The sequence below is a fragment of the Tasmannia lanceolata genome, unplaced genomic scaffold (assembly GCF_043159265.1).
Source record: "Tasmannia lanceolata isolate RefF3 unplaced genomic scaffold, GAP_Taslan_0.1 ptg000002l, whole genome shotgun sequence".
Taxonomy (NCBI): domain Eukaryota; kingdom Viridiplantae; phylum Streptophyta; class Magnoliopsida; order Canellales; family Winteraceae; genus Tasmannia; species Tasmannia lanceolata.
In genome coordinates, this window is record NW_027518679.1 from 55088599 (window position 1) to 55098746 (window position 10148).

At 39.4% G+C, this 10148-nt stretch overlaps 1 protein-coding gene across 2 annotated transcripts; it reads left to right on the top strand.

The window, feature by feature from the left end:
* Window positions 1-1512: 1512 nt before the first annotated feature.
* On the top strand, window positions 1513-9045 carry LOC143887207 (uncharacterized). 2 transcript variants are annotated; one of them, XM_077391318.1, is made up of 4 exons: window positions 1513-1670; window positions 2048-2203; window positions 3426-3490; window positions 8803-9045. In XM_077391318.1, exons 1-4 carry the CDS (start codon window positions 1538-1540, stop codon window positions 8869-8871), a joined length of 423 nt encoding a protein of 140 aa, XP_077247433.1. In that variant the 5' UTR covers window positions 1513-1537; the 3' UTR covers window positions 8872-9045. The 2 variants fall into 2 exon arrangements, with proteins under 2 accessions (XP_077247433.1, XP_077247441.1); XM_077391326.1 differs by having other exon boundaries at window positions 1540-1694.
* The last annotated feature ends 1103 nt before the right edge of the window (window positions 9046-10148 follow it).

Below are 10148 nucleotides of genomic sequence, written 5' to 3' on the forward strand. Positions count from 1 at the left end.
TGAAACGGGTGTCCTGAATAATAAAAACAAAAAATGGGTGAATGAGTTAAACCTAAACGCTAAAACTTGGGTTTTCTTTTCTATTCACTTCATCTCACAAAACAGAAAGCTAGGGTTTTCTACTCTCATCTTTGCCGTTTCTCTCTCTCGAGTCTCGCCTCCTCGGCTTTGCCTCCCAACTTCGGCCATCTCTTCTCTCCAATTATTCACCACTTTGCTTCCTAGTTCCTTCCCACCAACATCATCCCTAACTTCATCAGCCACCTCAATCACCCTCGTGCGCCTCTATATCTTACCCCAACAACTTGTGCGCCTCTGTATCTTCTTCCTTCCTTGGGCGACAGAGAGGGAAAGGTGAGTTCAGTTTCTTCTTGTTTTTTAATGGTATATATAATTTTAGATCTCATGAAACCCAACCCTATTTCTATAGATCTCATGAAATCCAACCCTATTTCTGTAGATCTCATGAAACCCAACCCTATTTCTATAGCAGTGATATTTATTGAGAAATCTCTCTTGTTATATTAAAATCTGTTATTCTCTTTTAGGCCCTGCTTGGATTGCATGATTTTTTTGGAAAAGTTTGTATGTATAATTTTGGATTACATGAAACCTTAACCCTATTTCCCTAACCTGAAAGAATGCCTGATACCTTTATGACAAAGTCACTTTTCGGTTTTTACCGAACTAACCGGAAAAACCGAAATATTTATTCGGTTTCGGTTATTTCGGTTGGAAGCAATTCGGTTTCGGTTTCGGTTCCCATTTTTAACTAACCGAATTAGGTCGGTTATTTCGGTTCGGTCTATTCGGTTCGGTTAAAACCGAATGGACACCCCTAATCAAGAATATCCTATCTCCCTTGGAGGGGGTAAAGTTGCCCACTTTTTATAAGGGGCAAATTCGTACTCATAGTTAGCAAAACGTGATAGGCCAAAAAAACGAGATGGCAAATATTCGAGTTTAATACGGTACCAGTTCAAAAAAACATAGTCTAAAAAACGGAAACACAAGAAAATGAGTTTAGAATTTTGTCATTTACAAAATATGGTTCGGGTAAAATTGGAAAGTTGGCCTAAAAAAACATGTTTAAAACGTTTAAAATGCATTTTAAACCTGTTTAAAACGTTTGCCTAAAAAAAACGGAGTTTTATTCGTTGTGAAAGTTTTAAACGGAGTATTAAACGGCACACTAATAAAATGCGTTTTTTTAATAAAAAAGAGAGTTTAAAACGGAGTTTTGCAACTATGTGGGTACTAAAGGGGTGAAAATATCATCTCCCCCCGAACCCGACTTTTTTCGGCTCCGGTTGCACCCCTAAAAAAAAGGCATGTACATGCGAGTGAAGGCTACTGAGGGTTATAGGGGCAGTACCATGTTTTAATAATTACACAAACTCAGCTTGTCTTTTCAATTTCAATTGGCCTCTGATGGTTATTGGGAACTATCTATAACAACGTATTGCCAGCTATTTAAATAATAAAAGACAAGATAAGTTAGTGTAATTATCAAAACACGGTAGTGCTCACATAACAGATGCTTCTGTTCATCCACTTCTTTGAACCGGGCTTTTGTTTTCTAGGTTTTTACTTCCCTCTAGGGTTCGCAGCTAATAGCAAGCGAAATTCATCTTACTTAGAAATCTCAGGAGAGAGAAGGCTTGAAATTGGTTTGCATAAACTCTCCGTCTAGGGTTTGGCCTTTTTTTTTCGTTTAATTTTTACTGTAAATTTGATTGCATTTATTCTCGTCTTTTCATCTTAAGTCTTTTGTGGTATCATTAGTTTTCGAACATTTTGGGCTTTGGGGGTGAAAAACATTGAGCATTTTCAGGGATTTTTCTGCTGGTTCTAGGGAAAACATGTGTAATCTTACTGCTAGTTCTGTTTTTGTGTGTGAGGTTTATTTGATTGATAGAGGAGGTTGAAATGCCTTTGGGATTGATTTTAGGGACATGAAAGAAGTGTTTAAGGGATTTTTTTTTTTTTTTTATAGTTAAGCTGGGGTTTGACAATTTGATTAAGGAATTGTTTATTTGATTGACAGAGGAGGTGGAAATGCCTTTGGGATTGATTTTAGGGATAGGAAGGGCGATGCGAAGAAAGCGTACTTCATCATTGGACATTCTCTCTTCGAAAAGGGCTCCGCGGAATTACTACAAGGGAAAGAATTGCAAGCCTACTGGTTTTCATACTCGTAAAGGTTTGATCTATTTCATTGTTGATATCCTCTTTGTTTATTTGCTTATTTGATTTTTTTTTATTTTTTTTTGAATTGATCATTGGATGTTGGAAAGTTGTGATAATTCTGGTCATCGCAGAAGGAAGGGATTTTATTTGTATAGTTTGTGATTTTAATGGTCATTTCTATGCTCCATCGATGAGATATATATGATCTTCATCTTTCTGAATTATTAAAGATTTAATGAGTCTGATGTTTTAGTAAATTTTAATAGTGACCCCTTATCATTATGTCTTGTCTTTATAAAAATTTTCAATAATGAGAATGGGACACACAAAGTGAGCCCATAGAACCTTAAGGACTAGATTTTCTTTGTAAGACGATCCCTACTAATTCTAAATTATGATCTCTAGCTGAACCTTATCATTATGACTTGTCTTTATAAGAATTTTCAATAATGAGAATGGGACACACAAAGTGAGCCCATAGAACCTTAAGGACTAGATTTTCTTTGTAAGACAATCCCTACTAATTCTAAATTATGATCTCTAGCTGAATTTGATTCCTTGTGGATTTAATGGATTTGGTAAATGCCAATGCCAGTACTGATAAATCCTATAAACAAAGAGAACAAGACACGAAGTATGACATGTAGGGCATGGTTGGCAACCATGAAAATGTTTTCCGGAATTGTTTTTCCTTGGATAAAGATTTTTCTAAGGTTTGTTAATACCTTTTTTTTTTTGGGCGGGGGGGTAAAAATATTTCGCCTAAAGCTTTTCCTGGGAAATACCATAGAAAATTTTGATCTGAAATAATTTTTACCTAATGAACCTTGGAAAAAACATTTTCCAAGGGAAAACAGATGAGACAATCACTCTAAACCCCCTTAATTAATGTTTATGATCCAAAATTCCCCAAAAAATTTCCAATTACTAAAATCACCCTGCATTGAGTCTTATTATTTTGATAAAGAGATGACCGTATCAGCATTAAAGACACCGGGATAATTTTACCAAAGAACGTACTTGGGAGAAAAATATTGAAAGCCAATGTTGGGTGATTTTGATTATTAATAATAATTTATAGGGATTTTGATTTAGAATCTTCAGTCAAACGGGGTTTCTAGTTTATAACTTTTATTGTTTGCATACCTTGAAAATTTGATTTGAATGAAAAACTGAAGAAAAGAATGCTTAGGGTGTCATTTTGATTGTTTGTAAGAAATTGCATTTTGGTGCAGGTGGGTATGTCGTGATGGATGAAAAATTGCCACGCTATGTAGTCCCTGATTTGTCCGACTTCAAGGTATCCCATTCCTTCTGGAATTGTAGCTTTTAATAGGCTTGGCTTAATGATTTTACTACTTAGGCCCTGTTCAGTTACGATTATGAAAATCAATTGTGAGTGCTAAACCGATTATATGACTCAAATTTAAACGCAATTTTGAGTCCAATAATCGGTTTGGCTTTCACAATCGGTTTTCATAATCTTCGATGAATAGGGCCTTAACTGTGAGACGCAAGAAGCTCCTCTATCTTTCTTGGATACAATTGATTAATGTGATAGAAATCGATGTGCTCATGTGAACCATATTATGTTGCAAATGGTTATTAGCTGAAATATGGATCATCAAACCAATGATTTAGACTATCTGATGGCCCCCACTTTTTTTTGTCATTGCACCATAGTCGCCTGAAGCAGGTGATCTTAACCATCCAAGTGGTCGCCTGGAAATGGACAGGGAGGTGTTCATATTTTAATTATCTTTTTCTGGGGCAATTTTCTGTTAGTGTCATTCTATGTAGACGAACCCAACTAGTGTCAGGATTAGACTTGGTCAATTTGAGCAGGGTAGATTCTTTCACCTTCTTCATAAGATTTTTCTAAAGGATTCATTAGCCGACCCCGACTAGTTTGGGACAAAGGCTGCTTTGTTGAGTTGTTGAGTTGAGTTGTCATTCCATTGCTGCTGTGTTTTATTTGGAGGCCCATTCAAGGTGGGTATGTTGGATATATGCAAATGAAGTGCATTTGATACATGGACAGTCTAACCATCAATGTTGGTCATTTCCCAAATAGTTAGCTTCTCATCTTTGATTTAATACCCACTAGGCCACTATTGTATTCTTACAACTGCACAGTGAACATATTGTGAGAATCTTTAGACTTTTATAGTTTCTTGATGGCCCTAATCTGATTGGTAGTTGAGTGTTTAAGATAAAAAAAATTACTATACTTCAATTTACACTATAGTGACCTTCAATTTAGACATGTTTGGGTCGTCGCCCACAATTGATTGTTACTTTTTGAAACACAAAATGTAGAACTTCTTTCCAATCATTATGATGGTCATAAGATACTTCCGGTTGGGTGCTGACTTCTTGCAAATTTAACCTATCCTTCTGTTGTTTCAAGAGATGCTACTTTCAATGTGAACATTTTGAAGCAACTCTTATTTTCATTATCTGGGTCATATACTAGATGGTTCACATGCATGTGGCTGCTCACTTTCACATGCAGTTATATAGATGACATTGTTTCTACAGGAACAGATGCACTAAGATTTTTATTACGGCACTTTTTTAGTGTGGGGGTTAGCAGCATATGCCACCCATGGTTTTACGAGATATTTGGATGTATTTGGGGGAATCAATTTCTGCCACTCTGGTAAAAGAAATAGCCAAAAAAAAGGTGTGCTAGTAGGGGTGAAGATGGAGGAGGAAGTCGTAGCGATGCATGCATCGTTTCTAGGTTGTAGCACGTGGAGGAAGTCGTAGCGACGCACACATCGTTTCTAGGTTGTAGCAGTGAAAACCTGCCTATCATCTACCTCGGGTTGCCGCTGGGTATGAGGATGCCTAAAGCTCGTCAATGGGACCTGGTGATAGAAAGAATTGAAAAGAAACTAGCTACATGGAAAAGACAATATTTGTCTATGGGAAGACGAATCACATTGATAAAGGCAGCCATGAAGACTTTGCAATTATATTTCATGTGTAATACCGACAAAGGTGGCAAAGCAAATAGAGAAATTGTAGGGAGACTTCTTATGGGAAGGCAAGGAGGTTAAGAACAACCTTAATCATCTCATGCGATGGAAGAAGGTATGTAGATTGAAACCTCAAGGAGGGGTTGGCATTGGCCGTATCAAGACACATAATATGTCTCTTTTGAGGGAAGTGGCTTTGGAAGCACGGAGAGGAGGAGGCCTTATGCATGCTATAGTTGGCTGCAAATATGGAAGGGATTGGACAGATTGGAAGTGTGAAGATCTGCCAGCAAGAAAAGGTTCGGATGCATGGAGGTCAATCTGTACTCTGAGATCATTGTTTGAACCATGTGTCAGACTATCAGTGGGCAGAGGGAGGATGTTCGATTCTGGGCGGATCTCCGGCTAGGAGAGTCTCGGCTATGTAATGCATTCCCATAGTTATTCCAACCAGCGATCGACAAAGGGGCAAGAGTATGCGATTATATGGAAAGAAAAGGGGATGGGAGGATAGACTAGATCATTAAGTTGAGGAGAAACGTAAAGGACGAAGAGATTGCTGTCCTAACCCGTCTCTCTCTCTGTCTCTCTCTCTCTCTCTCTCTCTCTCTCTCTTCTTCATTCCTAGTGCTCACCGTTTTGCACAGTAGGCGCCAGTAGCTACGCTAGAAGTTTTTCCTGTGTTTGTTGTTGTAGATTCCGTGAAACACCAACACAGACCAAGACCCTCTGTCGAAAGAGAAAGGGCGGATGAAACGATGACCCTAACTAAACTAAAGTTCCGAATCTTGCTTTAAGCGCTGAGGAATTTAATAACCGCTGATCAAAGAGTATGGATCCCCGACATTTCAGTATCTTTTCCAGTGCACTCCTTTTTCCGGCGATTGGTTAACGAGGAAGGGGGACGGAACCAAGTTTTCACTTATATGGCAGTCGACGGCTATCCCTAGCGTGGCGGCCTTCGCATCGACGGTGGTTAACCGTTGGATCAACACGGGCAACAGGCTCAAAAGACGGCTTTTCACTACTGTCAGTCGGTGCATATTATGCAAGCAGCAGAGGAATCCATCGATCACATTTACTTCTGTGCCCCTTTTCTTTTAACATATGGAGAGCCATTATTAGAAGCTTCGGTTTCTCTTGGCTACCCATCAATCCATCAAACGAACAATATTGCAGTGGAGCAGTAGCCCTTTTGGGAAGATGGGCCGTTCCTTATGGGATCTCGTCCCTATGCAATTACGTGACAATGTGACATATATGGTGAGAGTGGAAATGGAGAATTTTCGAAGACAAAGAAAGAGGCTTTAACAAAATATTTTTAATATCAAAGCTGACATGGTGGCATGGGCTAAATCGATGGATGTTATATCTCCATATTCCATAGCTGATGTAATCCGCAACTGGCGGCTGATCATATGGGAAAGAGTCATCAAAAGTCGTCCCTCCCCTCGGTAGAAACCCCCACCTATCGGATGGCCAAAACTTAACTTCTATGGTGATGCCAAAGGAAAACTGGGACCTGCATACTCAAGTGTTCACTCCTTGATGTCTTACTTCGGTCCAAGTGGTATCTGCGACTCCAACGAAGCGGAGGCTAGAGCCTTATTGTGGGGTCTAAGATGGTTCAAGGCACACTTATCTGGACCATTTGAAGTTGATAGTGATTCCTCTAATGTGATAGGGTGGGCAAGCGGCTTGGGAGTCAGTCCTTGGAAATTGGCAAGCATCGTCACAGAAATTTGAGATTGTTGCCAGACCATTTGTCCCAAATTCTCTCACATTCTCTGATGGGCAAACGAGGAATAGGATAAACTTGCCAAAGCAGGACTAGACAAGTTGGAGCTGGAGGCAATGTTGGGAAGCATTGTGTAGTTACGGGTATTGTTGTTGTAGGCCTAAAATAGTGTTATACACTGATTGGAAGTGGGACGGGCGACATCATGTATCCCATACCGAATTGATATCGGTTGTATTGAATGTTTGGAAATTAAAAAAGTTACATTTTCTCCCAAAAAAAAAAAAATTAAGCCAAGGCACTCTACGTGAGTTTTTATGCTTATTCTCTTTTTTCCGTTGCATCCATGCTCAACTTCTTTCAATCAAAAGTTTCTTGCTCTTCTTCTTTTTCTTGTTTCAAAACCTTAATCCTTCAGGGCACGTTTGGCTGCCATGAATTTTTTCATGATAAATCGGTGTCTCCAGGTGGAGATGAGGTTGAAGTGGCTAAAAATCAATGTAACAAGTGGTGTATTGTTGATCGATGTAACACCTGTGGGGACATCTTGTCCCCCTCTATTTACGGAATAAAAATTATCGTTACCTTTCAAAAAAAAAAAATAGTGGCAAAAAACAGGAAACAAAAAACAGGAAACTAGTGTCTCCAATTGTGAAAAGTGGCTAAAAATCAGGAAAAAAAAAACTCTACTTGACTTTTTCCCTGATTTTTAGTCACTTCTTAGGCTCATCTCAATGGTGCCCTCTCAAATCTCTCTCCATCTCCCACTGACCTACCCGTCACCACCTTGGACACCCCAACTCAGTGGCGGAGCTAGGATTTATACACAAGGGGGGCAGATTATACATAAGGGGGGCAGGCTTCAAATTTTGAAGGCATGTGGGCCCAATTGAGCTGGGCCTATTAAGGAGTTTGGCCCAATTCAAGAGGGGCAGCTGCCCCCCTTATGGTACATGTAGCTCCGCCCCTGTCCCAACTTATCATGAAAAAAAAATCCTGCTTCCAGACATGGCCTTAGTAGTTAGTAGCAAGTGTCACTGAGGATCATGTCAGTCCTCTGCAGGAGGTCCCAAAGATTGAACTTGTGATTTCTGTTTGTGCAATCAATCCAACCTATGCTAATATATGTCATGCATTGCTGCTCCGTCGGATGGTTTGTTTAAGCTTAACTTCGATGGCTCCAGCATGGGCAATCCTGGGCCGGCTGGAATTGGGCGAGTCTTGAGGGCTTCTAGCAGTGAAACTATATGGGCTTTCTCGGGTCCAGTTGGGACGACTGATGCTAGTGAAGCGGAAGTTAGGGCTGCTCATCAGGGTTTAAAAAGCTTAAGTAGAGACCTCTTGGACAAGACAATTGTGGAAGGTGACTTGTTGAACGTCATTCGGTGGTTGAAAGGCATTACTGTTCCTCCTTGGCGCTTTGCTAACCTTTTTTATGAGATCCAAGACAAAATTGGCGACTCTTCTATCATTTTCAATCATATCCGGAGATCGGCCTTGCTCGTCAAGGAGTAGGGTGGGAGAGTTTGGATTTGTTTGATTTCCTTCCTCCATAAATTGTTCTTTATGTTATTATTTTTCTTGGTTTTGTTTCTTTTTTCTGTAATTTGGAGTTTCGACCTTCTCAGTCTCCTCGTTTTCCTTAATTAAAATTTTCACCATTCAAAAAAGAAAAGAAAAATGTCATGCATTGCCAACTCTGAATGATGATGTTGACCTATTCATGCTATTTTATCATTGCGGATCTTGTATGTAGCCGTGCCGGCTATAATTATTCTTTTCCTACAATTAGAATTTTCTAAGCAACTCCTGAATGGGAGTGAATACATGTTATCTAAAGCACATTAGATGCACATAAGGTACTGATTTATACCCTTCTTTTGTTCACAGCTGAAGCCATATGTGGCACAATGCCCTCGAGAAGCAACTACCACTGAAGCTGCTGATCCACCTAAATAGATGGGATAAATGAATTATTCTATGCTTCCAACTGAAAGATTAGAACGAGAGAACAAAGAATGGAAACATAGTTTTGATGCCCCAAATTTCTTATAGTGAAACTGTCTGACATGATATATGCTTACTGTTTCGTAGTTCTTTCTTGAAAGTGCAATGGTTATATTGCCTTCATCATGAATGATCCTAATTACCTGATTGGCTCCATTCGAATTGGTGCTTTTGGTAAAAAGGGTGTCTCTACCATTTATGTACCATGATTGGGTGAGCCCAGTGTCCAGTTGGGGCAGTACACTGGGGTGCTCCTTTTCCCCTTTAGGTAGGAACTGATTTACTTGTGGGGAAGTGATATCTTTGCCCTCTTTTCTTCTCAACTCTTTTTACACTATAAGAGACTATAAGAGGATGGCCTGTAGAAGAAAAAGGGGCCGAATATATCATCTTTTTTTTTTTTTTTTGTTTTTTTTGTCACTGCAGCTGATTGAAATTGTTGCAAATCTGGGACTGGAAAAACATTACTGGAAAGAAAACTCTCAATTCACAAGAAGGGTACTTTGAAGGAAATGTTCTAATTACAGAACTAATAATTGCAGATTTCTGGTTGATGGGATTGTGGGAGTTGATCTAAAGAAATCATCTAGGGATTCCGGGGCTCAACCACCTTAATTTGCCACCATGTTCCTCTATCTTATTTGGTTTGCTTTTACTTTTCTGCATGCATTACGAAGTAACATGGGTGTCGTACCCAAGTTGTGGGGAGTCTAAATTCCATGCAGCCCTTATTTTAAAGGGCTAAGCCCTTATGTTATTCGTGATGTTATCATTCGTAAGCCATGATGTATACTTGTGGAGCTCGATGGTGTGTGCAAGATTGTTAGGTCCCTAACCAACATGCTATTATTAGTTATGTTATTAGAACATTTCCTTCTAAGTACCCATCTTGTGAATTGAGTTTCCTTTCCAGTAATATAATTTTCAGTCCCATACTTATGCGAAAAGCTCTATGACAAATGGAACGCCTTAGCCGGGCCCTTATATAACTTAGGATTATAATATTCCACCGTACTCCAGCTGATGTCCTTGGTTGCCCACTCAATGAGGGCATTTACTCTGGTTGTCCTTCGTAGCCCTTGTTCACATGTGGCCCCTAACATGACTCGAATACAAGATGTGTTGCAAGATGTGTTGTTAGCTCTGATACCAAATGTTAGATATCTAACCAATATGGCAAATGTCCCATGACTAATGGAACGCTTAAGCTTGTAACAAAGATGCTGCTT

What these genes read in the sequence shown, in the direction of transcription:
- LOC143887207 (XM_077391318.1), top strand. Translation starts at nt 1,538, where the DNA reads ATGCTTCTGTTCATCCACTTCTTTGAACCGGGCTTTTGTTTTCTAGGT. An exon ending in AGAGAGAAGGCTTGAAATTG is followed by an intron (nt 1,671 to 2,047) that starts GTTTGCATAAAC and finishes TTTGATTGACAG; the next exon opens with AGGAGGTGGAAATGCCTTTG. An exon ending in CTGATTTGTCCGACTTCAAG is followed by an intron (nt 3,491 to 8,802) that starts GTATCCCATTCC and finishes TTTTGTTCACAG; the next exon opens with CTGAAGCCATATGTGGCACA.